Here is a 19,095-nt window from a genome sequence, read left to right on the forward strand (position 1 = left end):
TCCCTAGGAAGAAGGTAATGCCACTGTGGCGACCGTACTCCTGGGGGCGACACAAGTGCACTGATGCCCAGCCACTGCTCGATGAATCTGCTGGTACATTGACCCAGACCACTACATTCCCCTCGCACGCTACACGACCTGAATCTGACCCTGATGAAACTCAGGTTACCCTTCCCATATACAGTTCCATCTTACACGGTGACAAAGAGGAAGCTGCAGATGAAAGTGCAGGTTCGGCCCACCCGCCATCAGACACACCACCGTACTATCAGGGGCCCTGTGCCAGTGCCGTCGCCAACGAGTGGGCCCCCCCTGCTTGCTCAGGATCACAGCACTTGCAAAGTTGAAATACTGTGCAGTGAGATGGAAGATGGGGACGACGAGGAGTCCAGACAAGTACAGGGATTCCCTAGCGAGGAGACTTATTTGATTGTTTTCAATGTTGGGACAGCAATTTTTGGGGAGCACTATACTCTGGAGAATGATAGATGGGGCCCACCATACACTGGAACATTCCAAAGGTGGACATCAGACACTGGAGCAGCATTTACAGGGCCCATTATACACTAGAGCATTAGAAATGGGGCCCATTATGTTTGGAGCATTATTTGGGCCCATAAGACAGTGGAGCTTCATCCATGGGGACCAACATATACTGTAGCATTATGTGGAGCTCATCATATACTGTTTCAAACATTATATGGGACCAATGATTCTGTATGGAGAAATAGAAGGGCCTCGTCATGAGATGTAAAAAGTGAAGTATTTTTCATTGTACTATACCGCTATTTCTCTGCCGTATCGGAGCATGATGAGTTGTGGTATGTGTTAAAGGGGCGCTCTTTCGCCCAGGGCACATGAAAACCTGCAGCCAGCCCTCCCCCCCACAACTTTAGCCAAATAACCCCCATTTTTCAGTGCGTAACTTGTATTATGAAGTTAATTAAGGTTGACAAGCTTAAGTAAGAAGAATTGATGCTTTTGGCATTCAAATGGGCACTGTAGGTGTGTTTCCTGTCCTCCTCTCACTGCCGACTTTTATTCCCCATTGACTTACATTGGGTTTCGTGTTTCGGGACGACCCCGACTTTTCTCTATAATCGGACGATCTTGCTCGACCCGACTTTTGGAAAAGTCGGGTTTCACGAAACGAAACTCGACCCTAAAAAACCAAAAGTCGCTCAACTCTAATCCTAATCAATACTGCTGTATAATATCCTCCTTGCTGCTGATACTTCTAAACATAAGCTGCAAAGATACAGACGATCAGGAATCCCTCATCTCCTGTGTACTGTGTATTGGAGACATTGTAGTAAGTGGTTTTTACCCACTAGCTCAGAGACAAATGAAAATTTGAACTACAACCTTCAAAGGGCTAAACTGGTACAAAATGCTGGATACAATTCATTAAATGTCCAGAAATAGTGTTATTCCTCATGTACATTCACATGACAGCTAATTTTGTGCAGTTTCCTGAAAAGACAGATACACTTTAGGCTTCAATGAGACACAAACCATTGAAAATATTGTTGGGACACAATTTACTATGTGATCCCAATGAATGTAAAACCTTACAATTCATGGAACCATTAATTGGTGAAATTGCAAAAGTGACGAATTAGAACCAAAAAGTGTTTTGAACACAATAAAGATGATGGAGTATTTTTATCTAGTAAAATTTGTTACAAATTTCAAGTTATGCATTTTATATCTTATCCTACACTATACAAGCAATGATGCAAACCATCACTGGTTTTACTAATTTGGTTTCATGCCAGAAATGTATGAACTTATACAGTCTCTTTAAGGCTTAATATTCACAATTTATAACAATCTTAAAGTTGCAGTCCTGCCAGTAGTTAAAAAAACAAAAACATCTAAAAAATAATAAAATAGCAAAAAAAGTTTTTCATTTTACTTATTCCACCATGGCTCCAGTTTCAATGCAATGTTGGAGATGGTGCAATCGGTTAGCACGCAGTTTTAGAGCACTGGGGTCTTGGATTCAAATCCCACCAAGGATAACATCTGCAAGGAGTTTGTATATCCTCCCCATGTTTGTGTGGGTTTCCTCCGTGTTCTCCGGTTTCCTCCCACATTCCAAAGACATACTGATAGGGAATTTAGATTATGAGCCCCAGTGGGGACAGTGATGATGTCTGTAAAATGCTGCAGAATTGATGGTGCTAGATAAGGCTAAGTTCACATTAGTGTTCGGGGGCTTTGCGGACAGCTGTGTACTTCCGCCCTGAAGCTCCGCCCACTTCCGCATTTCTTCCATTTAGGTCCTACTTCTGCATGCGTCCTGCATACCTATCTTTAACATTGGGTACGCAGGACATGCGGATGTAGGTGGATGTATGCGGATGCGTCATTTTGACGCACCCGCCGAACGCACAGGAACGCAACAATAATGCAACGTCAAAAACGCAATACAAGATGCATGTAAGAAAACACAAGCAACCTAATTTCTCTAACAGGTACAAAAATGCTACAAAAAATGTGAACATCAAAAATGCAGTACGTACTCATGGTGGGAAAGTAGCCTGAAAGTGACTTTTTCTGAGCCAGTATTGTGTAAAAATGTAACTTTTTTATGGCTTAACCCTGTCATGACCTTTGAATTTTCTGTTTTTGCCCTTTATGTTTTATCCTCTCCTTATTCTAAGAGCCATAACTGTTTTATTTTTTTGTCCCCATAGCCATATACGAGTTGTACTTTGGAAAAACACCATTCATTTTATCATGTGATGCACTGGAAAGCGGGAAAAACTAATCCAAGTGTGTTGAAGATGCAAAAAAAAGTGCAGTTCCAAAATTGTTTTTTGGATTTTCTCAGTTAAGGTTTTAACTATATGGTAAAACTAACCTAATATTCTCCAGGTCATTACAAGTTCACAGATACCAAATATGTATGGTTTTTTTAATTTAAGTGGTGAAAAAAAATTGGAAATTTGAAAGAACAAAAATTTTGTTTAAGTCGCTATTTTCCAAGACCCGTAGCGTTTTCATTTTCAGGATTAGAGGCTGTCTGAAGGCTCATTTTTTGCGCCCTGAGCTGAGGTTTTTATTGACACCATTTTGGGGCAGGTAAGATGTTTTGATGGGTCAAAAACTGTAATTATGGTGTTTTGATTTTTTTTCTCATTTTTCTGTTTACCAATTGGATTAATTTGTTTTATATCTTTATAGATCAGACATTCCTGAACGCAGCAATATCAAATATATGTATTTTTTCTAAATTGTTTTAGAAACACTATATAGTGAAAATAAAGGGGCGTGGTTTGAACTTGCGTTTTTTTTCATATTTTTAAAACTTTTTCTCACCTTTTACTGACTTCGGTAGTCCCCTTATTCTGATCGCTTGTGCTATATATAGCAGTGATACAACACTGCAATCTATAGCAGAAATCAAAACCTCCCATGAACGCTGGCCATGGGCCGGAGTTCAGAGGAGGACTGTAATAACAGGGAGAGCGTCATCAGCAGACCTTCAGTTGTCATGACAACACCCTGCGATCGCGTGACAGGGACGCCGATGGGCAGGATGTATGACGTGCTTCCTGCCGGCACGTGTTAAATCTCATTGTCAGTGATTGACAGAGGGATTTAACTGATCAACAGCCGCAGGCACATGATGGCTGATTAGGGACACGACCTTTGATTTAAATATACATCAGAGGTTAAAGCACCACTCCAGCGTTTTTTTGTTTTACTGCTGGAGTGGTGCTACAAATCTAAGTTCCCTGCGCTTAGTCTCAGACTTACCAACTGCCGTCTTCGTCTATTATCGGCGCCATTCCGCTCATCTTTTGCAGAGTGTAACTTGCTGGATATCTCCAGTGTTTGCTGGGTAATCAGAACCACTCAATGTAAGTTGAGAAAAGCCAGAACAAGGCTCTCATAAACTTACATTAAGAGTTTGTGACTGTTACCTCTGACGTCCATTCAGTAAGAAGTTGTGATCACAAGATGGCAGATCGGGACTGCAGCGGCGCTGAGAAGAGCTGAATACAGTGGCTGGTAAGTATAACACTAGGGTCACAGAAGTTAGATTAGTGGCACCTCTCCATCGCTGAATTAAAAAAATGCTGAAGTTCTGTTTTAACTTTTTAAAAAAGTTGTCTTACATAAATTAGTCCAAATCCAAATCAAGCAGTAAGCCACAAGCACTTTTCTTTCCAGTTTTACAAATAAACGCAAATTGGTCCAAATATTATCACAAATGATTAATACATATTTCTCCTAGTAGGTTAAACACTAGTAGGGCTCATGGGGGTATGATCATCTTATCGGTCCGAGTGCGATCCAACAAAACACTGGATCCCACTCAGTCCACTATTAATCTATGGGGCTGTGCACATGTCTGATCTTTTCCTCAGACAAAGCCAGTCCGAGAAAAAAATAGCATCATGCCTAAGTGTGATCCGATATCCAGATCGCACTCAGCCATTCAAGTCAATGAGTCAGTGGAAGGCATCAGACTGAAGTCCAATTTCCGCGCTCTGACAGAATGGAGAAGATGGAGAATTTTTTTCCCCATCTTGTCACCTGCGAGAATCTGATCACACTATGATCAGAGTTTGATCAGAGTGTGATTTGCATAATTGACCCGATTCTCTCGGATGACAGAATGCATGCTTGTGTGACCCTAGCCTTAGGGAGTAAAATGCACAAAAACACTCCTAAAAAAAATTCATAAAAGTAGTTCAAATTGTCAAATCTGGAGTCATTAATATGACACTATATTATGGGTAAAAATCTCACTGCTATTGTATTCAGAAAGTAATTGTGAATGAAAAAAAGAAAGTGGATTAAAAATGCCCTAATAGGTTATCTATGTTCTCTTACATCAGTGAATTTCAATAAAGGCATGTTTACTCAGCGACATTTATGTTTTTAAATTCCATAAGTTCTTTATAATCTGCAGATGATGCATCGTGTTACCTGCAGGTTTACAAAGGTTTGCAGGTCCATGTGCTGCATTATCTCAGCTCGGTTATGACAATGCACACAGTATACCTTCCCAGGAGCTCAGCTTTGATGCATTGATAAAGGACACCAGACATGGTGACACTTCTAATGATACTTCATTTTGGAAATGGCAGCATGACCTAACATATATTAGGAAGCATAGGGTGTAATAACTTACCATAACCTCCTGTACATGGTGTAAGGTGAAGTGCAGTGTAAGTGATCCTGGTCCAGAATCTATCGTCTCCAATCCTCCACAGGGTAAGTCCGAACAACTTAACCAATTTACTGACGCCGGACGGGAAAATCAGGCTCAGGGCTTATCAGTTCAGCTGCTCGCCCCATGCGACTCCGTGCTGTAATGTCTACTTATTTTCTCCTATTTCAATTCCTTTAACAGGAATTTTACAGGTTGTCATGGGAACTAATGAAAACTGATTTACGAGGATAAAGAAGAGGGAAAAAGTGCACTGAAGCTGAGCACCACCTGCATGACTTTATTAATAACTGTATCGGTTGGTAGGATAACAGCACCAGATTTCTGGCTAATGCGGAGCTTTCGACTTGTAGCGTTTGTGTCTGGCTTTAATTGAATATGAAACTTATACGGCACGAAAATACCAAAGCCGGAAAATCTGCCGTGTGTCACTGAGTCTCGGGGATTGGTAATGCAAAGCACAACTACCCTATTTTCATCATAAAGACTGTAGCTCAACAATCACTACACCTGGGCACTATAATAGGGGGTCATTTTCAGGTGAACTCCCAGGTTTATAGAGGTCTTTGATTATTACTACATCATTGCAGCCAAAGAATAAACTTGAAGATTGGAACACAGAATAGGAATTTTCAAATATAATGGGGCAGACTTACTAAAAGGTTCCCATCATACCATGCCAGTGTTGGAAAAATCTGTAGGGTAGGGTCACATGACTGTTTTCTCCACATCCGAGAAAAACTGTCCTATTATTCTGATCAGACTTTGATCATAGTTTGAGCAGCATGGCATCAGTTTTTCCTGGACATGGAGGAAAATAAAAAGTTCTCTGACGTCTCTATTCTGTCAGTCCGTGAAAACAATACTGCATACAAATGTCATCTGCGTGCGGTCTGTTTCTTTTCAGGGACCCATAAACATGCATTGCTGTTTTTGATCCAATATTTCACCAGAGGAAAAAAAATCAGACATGTGCACAGCCGCTTAGAATACCAAAGGTACAAGTGCTATCAGTTAAAACCACAGAGAGCACTCGTCTGAAAACCTCAGTCATGTGCATGAGCCCTATAACATATAACAAATGAGGTAAAATTCATGTAAATGAGTTTTTGGGTAAAATTAAAGTGAACCTATCTACTGATTAATGCTGTGCAATCCGTGGGCAGCATGTATCAGCCACTGGTTGTAGTATCTAACACCAGCTATGTTTGACTCTGAAACATTGCAAAGTTTCAGAGAAAAACATACTTTAAAAGACTGTGCTGTAGACGAGTCGGACAGGCGAGTCCCTGGTGGCTTCTCCCCGCCCGCTGCTCTTTATTGACAGGTTTAAGCCTACATTTGCGTGTAGGCAGAGACCTTCAAATCCATGGCAGTGGGCAAGGAGAAGCCATAGGGATTTTGCAGTGGATGCAAAAATCAGATAGCAATCACTAATGCACGTCAATGGATGGAATTTTTAAATCGTACAGTACTTGGACAAGCTGAATATCATGTGATTTTCTCGCAAATTTCTCCATTGAGGCATAAAATTGCATCAGCACATTGCAGGAAGTTGGAAGGCCAAAGCATCCAGACAACCTATAAAAACTCTCAAACACGCCTCCACAGAGATCAGGGCTATGCAACCACACATTAATGTAAAGATGCTTATTAGTGATGAGCGAGTATACTCGTTGCTCGGGTGTCCTCCGAGTATTTTGGCGTGCTCTGAGATTTAGTTTTCTTCATCTTATCTGCATGATTTGAAACTTGTAGACAGGCTGAATACATGTGGGAATTCCCTAACAAACAGGCATTCCACACATGTATTCAAGCTGTCTAGCAGTCGCAAATCATGCAGATGAGACGATGAAAACTAAATCTTCGAGCACGCCAAAATACTCAGAGGACACCCAAGCATGCGCGGCAAAACCAGAGCAACGAGTATACTCGCTCATCACTAATGCTTATCATTTTGGTCCAGGAATGGCGAGAACTGTACAACAAATGTGGCCCAAGCTACCAGGACTGCAGTCATCAAGATGCATCCTGGACATACATCTGCCGCCAGATGTATCCAACCTATGAGGCTAGCTCATGAGAGGAGCAAACAACAGTGAGTAAGTACTAGGGATGAGGAACGTGCTCGGTGATACTCGGAAATGACTTGCGTACCTGGGTGCTTGGCACTTGGCCGGTGCTCGATTTCAAACTTGAATCCCCACCCAGCATGTTTGGCATCTGTTACACAGCCACTGAGCATGTGGGGATTGCCTGCGTGTCACTGTAATGCCGTAGCCATCTTAGTAGAGGCATTTCTGTGATTTGTTGTCTGTGTGACATCATCGGGGGATATAAAAGGACAGGCATCACCAGGCTCAGCATAGCTCTGTAACAGTTGTTATTGGAGGGAGAGATTGCTTGTCCAAGGCATGTGTGTGCACAGTTTAACAAACCAGAGTCCTGTAGTGTTCATACTGGTGCTGAAGCTGAGCCATCATAGTAATAGTCCTTGTAAGGGCTAATTTTATGATTTGCTATTTGTATCAGATACATTCTGCATTCAGCTTAGGGAGGGAGAGAGAGTTGCAGGCGCAGGGAGCTTGGCTAAATACAGTCTCCAGGCAGGGATTATTTCTTTGCAGTCCGTTGCTAAATATATAGCTGCGGCAGTTGGCCACATTTTTATTTTTTAGGTAAAAAAATGACTATATTGTCATCCATACAGTATTAGATCCTTTGTGGTACATTTCTGTGTAATATATCAATCCAAAAAGCGTTCAAACATTTTCCTGGATTCAATTACTCATCCATATACTTATTATGAGCTCTGTGATACATTTCGGTGTTACTTAACACTCTAAAACAGACTTGAAAAATGTTTCTCTATTTAAATATTCATCCATATACCATTACATGCTCTGTGGTACATTATTGTGGAATAAAACACTCCAAAAAAAGGTTGAAACATTTTTTCTGAATTCAATTACTCATCCATATACTATTCCATGCTATGTAGTACATTTGAATGTTATATAAGGCTGGTTTCACATTAGCGCTTTTTAAGTGCACGCACGGCCGGGGGTAGCTCCGCCCCCGAGCCGGCTCTCTGCCCGGCGTGCCCGCCCCTTGCTTGTAGCGCCGCCTCCTAGCGCACAGCGGCGCCTGCGATCGGCGCACCCTATCTTTAGCATAGGGTGCGCAGATCGTGCGCAGGCCGTGCGCTAGTTGCGCTTTGACCTGCGCTGCGCACTTTTGACGGTGCGCCGTGCGCACCAAAATCCGAAAAGTTTGATTTTGGCACGCACGGCGCACCGTCAAAAGTGCGCAGCGCAGGTCAAAGCGCAACTAGCGCACGGCCTGCGCACGATCTGCGCACCCTATGCTAAAGATAGGGTGCGCCGATCGCAGGCGCCGCTGTGCGCTAGGAGGCGGCGCTACAAGCAAGGGGCGGGCACGCCGGGCAGAGAGCCGGCTTGGGGGCGGAGCTACCCCCGGCCGTGCGTGCGCTTAAAAAGCGCTAATGTGAAACCAGCCTAACACTCCAAAAAAGTATTGAAATTTTTTTCTTGATTCAATTACTAATCAATATGGCATTATGTGATTTGTGGGATTTGTGGTACATAATGGTGGTATTAAACTAGAAATATCCACTTTGACTGCTGCAGGTGACTAGAGATGTGCGAACCCAAACAGTAAAGGTCGGCATCTGTACCGAACACCTACCGTGCGGGCACGGATACCGAACACGAACTTCCATGTTACTGTTCTGGTTCTGCCCCACGAACACTGGGTGTTTATTGCATTGCCATGTGCATGAAAGCGCAGCAAACACTGCTTCTGATCGATGGTTAAATTATTATAGGCATCTGTGAAAAGCAGTTAGCTGAAGATATGGATATTAGTCCCTTTCCAGGCTAAAATTTGTGCTATTTTTTATGTGAAATTTTCTTTTTTTGTCACAGCTCCTCCCCCTCCATCTGAATATAATCTCATCAGTAGTAACTGCCATCTTCTATCTCAGTAATGTAACAATCTGTCTTCACTGTAAACAGATATTACTCGGGAATTCGGATTTTTCAGAATGAATGCTCAGTCTAGGAGGAGAATGAAGCAGATTTCTCTGATAAGCTATATTACAAAGTATGTTATTTTCAAATGAACTATTGATTTACTACATTACAATTAAAATTGATGGTTCTTCTTTAAATACATGTGAACCATTGACTAGTGTTGATTTTCATTCAGAAGCTTCATGTTGCACCCAGCATCCATAATGAAGCCGCGTAGAGAAGAGTGACGTCATCGCTCTGCTTTGTAAACATATATTCCAAGAAATAAGACAAGGCATGCTCAACGAAGTGTAGAGAGCAGGCCTCATAGACACACCAGTGAGCATATAAATATGTATAACATATCTCTATTATATCTACCATGTATAAAATAGATATAAAGTGTTAGTATACAGAACTGTGCAATAGTGTTAGACGGGTGTGGAAAAAGTATGCTGCAGTATAAGAGCTTTTTCACATGTTTATATAAAGAAATAATAATAATAATAATGTTGCGTTTTTTTCCCGTGCGTTTTTTGCCATGGAAAAAACTCAAGTGTTTTACAGTCCTAGACATTTCTGAAATCTCATGCACATGCTGCTTATTTTTTTCCTTGCCGGTTTGAACTTTCATAGACTTTTTTCAATTCGGCAGCGTGGTAACTCATCATTTTTGCAACGTTTTTCACCCATTGAAATGTATTTTTGCACCAATGTTACGCAGCATTTTTCCTGCCAACACTCTTTTCTGCACGTGTGCACATATCTTAAAGGGGCTGTCCAGGATTTTCATGAAAGTATGCAGTTACTTTATGTGAGGGCAGACTTGTGAACCCTCCCATTGCACACATTGCAAGATGGGAGGATTCTCAGATGCCGGCGAAGAGACTCAGCCTTCTTGTGACCGCATGTATGCGATATGCTTACTCCCAGACACATTCCTACTATACATACAATTCCCTTGTATTGAGCGAGGCCATGCATGTCTAGTCATAATGTAATGCTGGAGCTGCTAAATTAACATCTCTTAAGGGAGGGGGAGCACCAAGGAGCAGCTACAACTTAGAGCTAATGTGAGGATGGAAAACCGCATTATTCATGTTATCCTAATAGTTTATGAAGGTATGAGCATCAAGATATTGTTTTATCTCCCCGGAGTACCTCTTTAAGGTCTTACGGCCAGAAGGTTTCTTCTATCCTCCCCACGTATATTTCCACAGCATATACAAGCTTTCCAGCATTGAGAGTCATGCAAGTTTATTTGCCTCAAATTAAATTTTGGCAAAATTCAGTGAAATCGACGAATTCGAATTTCAAAATATCCTCTCATCTCTAATTCTCTAAGTAGTGAACTCCAGCCATTTATGCCCCTCACAAAATACAATTATCTACTTCATTTTTAGTATGTAAATAAACCAAATATTTACTTAGAACACAAGATTATAGTACGTAGTAGAGGACATATTGATCCATTTGATCTGCATGTCAGGAATTACTTTCTTTTTGGCTAATAAATGTGATTCTCAACAGGTAGATCATTATAAGAAAGGACAGAGAGGGTGGCCCTTCATTACACATTTATGCCGCCTATCAATCGCCAAAGAGAATACATATTGCATGTACTGAGGAATATTTGTGTCTCTTCCTTTTCTTTATCTAGCTGTACATTGTAGCGATTACAATAGAGAACAATGATGCTATATCTCTTATATATAAATATATGTGACAGTGGAGACAGATGGTGCAGAAACAGGATTAGGTAAGTAATACATGCTCCTCCATGCTCATGAAACATATCTATAGGGACTTTTGTGTATTGTTTGTAAAAAGGAGATATAAGGCTAGTTTCACACTAGCGTTTATTCGACGCAGCGCACGGCGCCGATAAGCCCCGCCCCCTGCCGGCTCCCTGCCCGCCCCATCCAGTCATCGCCGCCTACTATCGCACATGGACGCTTGCGATCTGCGCACCCTATCTTTAGCATAGGGTTCGCAGATCGTGCGCTGGCCGTGCGCTAGTAGGATTTTGGCGTGCACTGCGCACTTTTGAAGGTGCGCCCATGCGCACCAAACGCAGCATGTTGCATTTTGGCGCGCACGGCGCACCTTCAAAAGTGCGCAGCGCATGCCAAAATCCTACTAGCATACGGCCAGCGCACGATCTGCGCACCCTATGCTAAAGATAGGGTGCGCAGATCGCAAGCGTCCATGTGCGATAGTAGGCGGCAATGACCGGATGGGGCGGGAAGGGAGCTGGCAGGGGGCGGGGCTTAGCGGCACCATGCGCTGCGTCGAATAGATGCTAGTGTGAAACTAGCCTAAATGTGTATAAGGGGAACTTGTCACCTGAAAAACTGCTATTAACCTGCAGATATGGGATTAATCTGTAGGTTAATAATGTTCTGAATCCGGCACCGGCTACTCAGACCCACGCTGCCTGGAGGAAATGAACATACTCGCTGGCAAAGTTCCGATTTTAGCCATTGTAGCGGCCCCGAAGAGGGTTCATTCTCGGCTCAGTGTATACAGAGTGCTGGTTTAACAGTGCCCCACCATACTGCCTGACAGCAGCTCAGCACTAAGGCCGGCTATCAGTCAGTCCCGGGGACGCGGTTACGGATACAGCTCTACAGCCATGACTGAACCCGCGCTGGCACCAGCCCCGTAACTGAAACCAGAATACTTCCGAGAGGAATAAAGTTTATTTGCTCCCGGCAGCGTGGGTCTAAGTGCGGGTGCCAGGTAGGTTCACAACACTATTAACCTACAGATAAACCCTATATCTGCAGATTAGTAGCATTTTTTCAGGTGACAGGTTCCTCTTAAAATCACTGTCGATTTATAACATATATCAGATGATATCCACAGCAGGTGTCATGGAAATATTACATTTTAAAGGCCAAATTCTCAAGACATGGAGAGTCAGTGGTGCTAATGTATAGTGAAGTCCGACATATTTTCTTCAGTAAGAAGTTCCATAAGATCTGTCAAATGTGCCCGCATGTGCCTCAGCCTAAACAATCTGACTCTTATCGACAGAAAGGAGCTCGATCATTCACGTTGCGGTTTGTGTGGAAAATCGTTCATGTGCTTTGGGCCATTTTCTACTACATACCCGTGTACTGTTGACGAATGCAGCCCTATGGGCAGTATATACTCAATAAGTCTGAATTGCAAAGTTGTATGTCTGTCAGCAAAAGGCTGATGGCAGCCATAGGAGCTGCCAAAACAACCCATCGGGGTGCTGCGATTTTATCACTGCACCAACCAATAATTAACTGCAGCAGTCAAATGCATGCTTGGTCAGAAGGGGTAGCAAAGAAGCCACTGCGAGGGATCAGTAACATGAGTATGATTCCTTTAATTATTTTATTGCAGGCTAGATGGTTTTAGACAAACACATTTAAGGATGGACTACCCCTTTAAATATTGCTTCCCTATGTTGTTATTCCATTTTTCATACACTAGCACAACATATTTAATTAAGCTAATTAAGAAGTCAGATAATGAGAGTTCCTGCTGGCATTACTTATTCCCTTTCGGAAGTCTAAGGATTTCATAAAAAAGCATTAATGCTATTATACATGGCATGCAAATTGAAAACATATTTATTTCAACCCAATACTATCAGGAATTAATAACGACATTTCATAAGCTGATATATGCTGCTCTTAATTACTTCTACATTTCTACCTAAAATATAAAATGGGTCATGGATAATTAAAGCAGAAGTTAGTTTGCTTTAGTAAGAGACTCGGGGGCCACAAGTAACCAGTATTTGTAGGTAAGAGCAGCACAACACCGGCCCATTAATGCATAAATGCACATCTTTAACAGAATGAAGGGGCGCAACGAAACATGTGTGGATGTGTCACTATGCCCAGATAAATTGTAAACGGTCCTTGATGCGCCATTAGTCATTCTTCATATTGATCCAAAAAAAACATTTCAGGTGCCTTGTCAGGGGTGGCAATATTGGACAAGAGGGTGATCAGAATGTCTTAGACTGATCTTCAAATAGCGTACATAAAGTTTTCATTTTATTACCACTTACTGTATTTCCTGAATTAAAAAGTGATACGTGTACACAAGTGCCCTCAGCACGCAAGACATACAATGAAGCTTAGATTTATAGCAATTTGAAGAATTAATGAAACCTTCCAGGCCAAAGTTTTGAAAGTTAAAATAACATTAAACATGATATAGCTGTCAACATTTCTATGCACCTGTTCCATCTCTTCGCAGAAACTGTTTCCTACCTCCGCCTATCCTTGGCCATTCCTTTCAGAGGTAAGAGCTCTCTCCAAGTCATACAATTAGCAGCTGGATGCCACACAATTTCTAATTCATAAAAGCAATGGATGAGCCTTCCTTATTAAGGACATAGCTTTTATTTTCCATGTATCATAAATCAGATGTACATTATATGCCATTGTGCTTCAGATTTCAAGTATGAATGGCAATTACTGAAGACTGCTAGGACTCTTTCTAAACCATATGTAGAGATGATTGCATGTTGGAGCACACCTTCAGGGGGTGGTAAGGAAAGTCTATTCAGAATCAGAGATATAGTATACACTGACGAGACGCTATTTAGAAGAGATGACGGGTTCTGTGATGAGAAAGGAAGCTTTATGATTATCTCTACCTATCAAGCTGCTTTGCATTTGCTCAGTTCTACTGACTGCTTTATATTGTTCTATACATGAAAAGCCGAATAATATCAATGTATGTGGTATCAAACTTAAGCTAGAAGTAGTAGGAAAGATATATTGATGATTGTTCTTTTACATGAAAAGATGAATTGGTAAAATGAACGTCAACTAAAATAAAAACTGTTAGAGTTGGAGATACATTCATTAATATGTTATGATGGTGGTACATTATTGGGGATTGTGATCCCTGGTGAGATTGCTTTCTAATATATTTACATTCAATCTGATTTTTTTCTTTTCCGTTGACATCCCATAAATTCTTCTTGGTCTTCTTTTCCAGCCATGGCAATGTACTGAATATCATACTGTATGTTTCACCACATACATTGAGAGGAGCTTAGCCTCTTCTGCACAAGCTCAATGAGATTCTCTCTGTGTATACACTAGGCATGATGGAAATTTTAGTTTCAGCTTTCTTGACATGTCTGTTTTAAAGGTTTACATTCATCTTTAGGAGTTGTTACCTAACCATAGGTAGGTTATGATTTGCTGGTTGGAGGCTACACAACCCCTAGTACCTCACTGATACTGAGAGAAGGGCTTTGCAAAGCCTCATTTGAATAAATCAGTCACCAATGCTCCGTTCATTCTCTATGGGACTGCCAAGGCATGGCATGTACATGGCCATCTCCCGAAAACCCACGTATGATGATTCTTGTGGTGTTGCTCATCTCCTGCCAGCCCTACATTCAGACTTGGCATTTTTGAGCCCCTTTCTCGGGATCAGAGGTGGAGGGTACCAGTGGTTGGCGTTATCTCCTAGTTTATGGATAGAGTGGAGAGGTAATGACTGGTTGGAATATGTAGCATGCATTTGACAGGAGGAATAAAACTGGAATACAGTTTTAAAAAACAGTGCTACAGCTTGGTTATTTCTGGTATATTTAAAACTTCAGACATTTCAAGAGATCTATTATTATTATTATTGTTATGCATTTATATATCGCCAATTATTCCATGGCTCATTACATGTGAAAAGGGGAAATATAGACAAGTATAATAAACATGTGTAAGACAAGGGACACACAAGAATATAAGGAGAGGGGACCCTGCCCGCGAGGGCTCACAGTCTACAGGGATGGGTGAGGATACAGTAGGAGAGGGTAGAGCAGTTCGTGCGGTGGTTCAGTAGACCAAGGATAATTGCAGGCTGTAGGCTTGTCGGAACAGGTGGGTCTTCAGGTTCTTCTTGAAGCTTCCTGAGCTAGCAGGTTCCATTTAAAGAGAATCTGTCACTTGCCATCAATATATAATCTTTTCTCTTGGTATAAATACCGCTGTTCTCCTATATCTGGCAATTATTTTGTTCTATATCTGGCATTTATACCTTTTCATCTCTGAGACGTGTATCATTAATAAAATTTCTAGTCAATTAGGCATGGTCCTCAAGAAAACTCCTGTAGAGAAGAATTTAGCATATCACCCATATAGGACTAACAAGAAAAGATTTACATACAGGGAAGAGGGGTCATATCTCAGGAATGGAGAGACTCGGGCACAAAAGAAAAACAATGTCAGATTAAGGAGAACAGTGGCATTTAGATATGGGAAAAAATATACATTTATGGAAAGTGACAGGTCCACTTTAAAGGGGGTATTCAGGTTATAACATTAATGGCCTATTCACTCCCATACAGCAGAAGTAGTATTTTCATAGTGGTATACAATAAAGCAAAATTCTAATTCTAGGGCGAAAGCTAGATAATCTACATTCACTTGAGAAGATACATGCTGCAGTACCAGATACAGTAGCATAGATCTATCCAAAAAACCCATTGCGCCTGTAAGGGCTGCAATTCACAATGAATTACAACATCGTGATCAGGGAACAAGTAGATCCCAGGACAAGGAAGTGAACAAAAAAGGTTTAGTAAAATATAAATCTTTATTAATTAATTACCATAATACAAAAGTTAAAATAGGATAAGGTGCCTCATGTTAACGTAGACGCAGTAGCCAAGACCAAGTAAAAGATATATACACTCTAAATTAAACAAAGCTCACTGACTCCATTAATTGCCTTATTATAGTCATTAGCACTTCGTATATAATGTGGGTAGCAGTGATGCCAAGTTATAAATATGATCTCATAGAATGGATCCAGAGTGAAAATTAGTGCTGAGTAAGAATGTTTCTACCTAAGACAAAGGTAATGGTGGTGTCCAAGGCAGGTTAGGTACTACGTCCCTCCAACCCGACGCATGTTTCGCCGCGCTTCTTCCAGGGTGCGTCCTCTGGAAGAAGCAAGGCAAAATGCATGTCGAGGTAGAGGGACGCTTAGGGGTGAAGCACGTAAAGGTGGAGGGATGCAGTACCTGATCTACCATGAACACCACCATTACTTTTGTCTTAGGTAAAAACATTTTCATACTGGATCCTACAAGATCATACCTATATCTTGGTATCACTGCGACTCACATTAGGCTAATGACTGCAATGAGGATATTAATGTATCCAGTGAGCTTTTCTTGAGTTAGACTATACATACTTTGGTTACTGCATCTCTACTAATGTGAGGGAACTTATCCTATTTTAACTTTAGTATTATGGTAATTAATTAATAAAGATTTATATTTTATTAAACTTTTTTTGCTCAGTTCTTTGTCCTTGTAGTCACTAGTTCCCAGATCATGATGTTGTAGCACCAGATACAGAGCTGAGCGCTGAACTAAAGTGACCACAACCCATATTTCTGTTGATCATGGGGGATATTAAAGGGAAGAAATGTGTAGAGCAAGACAGGGAGGGGGGAGCAGGTGAATAAGCCCCGCCCAGCGGACCGGACAGCGGCAGTTTACATACATCTGAACCAATATAAAAAAGGTATTTATGCATGAAAGGTGCGGGGTCAGGGGGAAGCAAAAGTACTAAGAGAATCCTTATGTGACACACAATTGAATGATATCATTATATGATATCTCAAAAAAGGGGTGACAGATTCCCTTTAAGGGTTTGAAACGAGATTAGACCATAATTATAGCCCATAAATATTATGTTCTAGCATACACACTTAACAAATGGCTTCCATAATCAATACCATATTGAAACTATATAAAAATGTCATTATACAGTATATCCACCTGCACATTTTTTTCAGTCTATAACATATTCATGAAGGAATCTGCCCTCCAAGAAAATTAACTGTAATCAATCAAATTAACAAAAGAATGACTTACTTGACTTTCAGGCTGGCCAGCATCGCTTTATCAATCCTGCAAGAATAAAATCGATAAAGCAATTAATTATTCAGTTTTCACTTATTGTACACAAAGCTTTAACAAGTGCGAATCGACTTGGAGATTAGATGGAGTTGTCACAGCTGAAATCTCTATCTGATTGATCGTCCTTTAAAGCAAAGTAACTTCATCAGCAGAAACGCAAATAACAGCTGCACTTATGGTAGGAAAGGAAACTGCAGCGCCATGATATAAAATGTATTATGTAAATTCATAAAGGCATCTGAATACATTGAATGGCAATGGCTACATTCCCCGGCCGGGAGGGATAATAAAAATATGGAAATTCCTGAATATATTAGTTAATATTTGCACTTCACTTTAAATTCTGAAATATAAATGTCATCATAAGTTTAGGAGAAACTTATTAATACTGTCCTAAAATTAGTCTGGATATAAAAAACTAGACCAGACAAATCTATCACAGGTCGAACAATGTATAAATGTAACACATTGTGGTGAACGGACAATTTTCTATTTCATACGTCATCTCTTATTTTCTACCAACATTTTGACCCAAAATAATTTATACATTTATATATCTGGCATTTTTATGATTCTACTTAACGAAACCACCATTTCAGACACTTTTCAAAACTGTCTAGTAAAATATAAAAAGCATCTCAAAACAAAACTGTGGCCCATTTGGTTCAGTTAACCTCCTCCTTTAGTGCTTTAAATTTAAGACAAAAATAAAAAACAAAAAGTACTGGGTTGTGTTCACACCGGCCGACCGCCAATCAGATACTTGTTTGTGGATTGGCTGTCATTTAATAGCCTATTTAGACTGGTAGACCCCCACTTCAGATGGGAGTGATCTGTGATATATCATTAAGTGCACATAAGCAGCCATTGCTGTCGGCAGCGCAGGTCCTGTGCTGATGAGAATGATAATCTTTTGTGTAAACTAAAAGATCATTTCACCCAATGAAAGTGTGTTCGGCTTGTTCGTCGGTTGATCGTCGGCTTGATTCGACTGTATGATTATTGTGAAACAAACTTCATAAGAATCAAATAATCGTTCTGAGTGTTAAGACATTTATTTTCCTTCCACACTAAAGTTTCATTTAAACTGCATCATCACCAACGATGGTTTCTTTGGAACGCTCGTCTCATGATAATTGTGCAGTGTAAACAGGGTGCCGATTGCCCAATGAACAAGCAAAACACTCGTTCGTCAGGTGAAACTATCATTTGGTTTGAGCAGAAGAACATAGTTGGCAGCGCATCATCCTGTGCAAATAACAAGTGCGCTGGCTAAAATAATGGCAGTCTTTGCTCATTGAGCCATCTACTACTGATCCATCAGAGCACATCTGAAGGGGCATGTGTAAATAGACTATTAAATGAGCACCAACTGGCAAACATGTTGCTGGTTGGTGGTCGTTTAATGCTGCACACCACACAGTGTAAAGTAGCCTGACTCTGTAGCATTCTTGGCAACTTTAAGGCACAGGCATCTGAGAGTTTTTTGGTTGTGGCACACAAGGCTGCTTTGGTACATTTATTTTTCATGACTACTTTACCAATTCTGTACCATCTTCCTACCCAAGCACTCCTTTTTACTGCTCATCCTTTCCCAGCTGTTTTCCCACCAATTATAGATTCTGGGATCACACACGACTAATTTTAAAGCTGATTTGCCAGCTTTTCTGCAAGAAAGAAAGCTCTCACTTTTTCAGTTAGCTTCTGTACTTGTAAGGGTACGTGCCCACAATCAGGAATAGCAGCGTTTTGGATGCAGTCCACTGGCGCTACGTCCAAAATGCTGAGATGAACAGTACAAGCACAAATGATGGGACTTATAGAAATCCCATGCCCACTGTGCTTCTATTTGACGCTGCGTAAACTCAGCCGCAGCGCGGGTGTACGAGCAGCAGCATGACGCTAGTCTCCGCAACAGAAATTTCCACAATAGA

General features: G+C 41.0%; 1 protein-coding gene across 2 annotated transcripts in view; it reads right to left on the minus strand.

Annotated features, from left to right (window-relative positions):
* Nucleotides 1–19,095, minus strand: part of RAP1GAP2 (RAP1 GTPase activating protein 2) — a 1,085,931-nt gene that overhangs the window by 775,120 nt on the left and 291,716 nt on the right. For both annotated transcript variants that reach the window (XM_073565586.1, XM_073565585.1), the window contains exon 2: nucleotides 17,117–17,152. In XM_073565586.1, coding sequence (XP_073421687.1) covers nucleotides 17,117–17,139 — 23 coding nt within the window. In that variant the 5' untranslated portion in view covers nucleotides 17,140–17,152. The remainder of the gene's footprint in view (nucleotides 1–17,116; nucleotides 17,153–19,095) is intronic.

Source organism: Dendrobates tinctorius, unplaced genomic scaffold (genome assembly GCF_039654945.1).
Source record: "Dendrobates tinctorius isolate UK_male_01 unplaced genomic scaffold, ASM3965494v1 ptg000016l, whole genome shotgun sequence".
Taxonomy (NCBI): domain Eukaryota; kingdom Metazoa; phylum Chordata; class Amphibia; order Anura; family Dendrobatidae; genus Dendrobates; species Dendrobates tinctorius.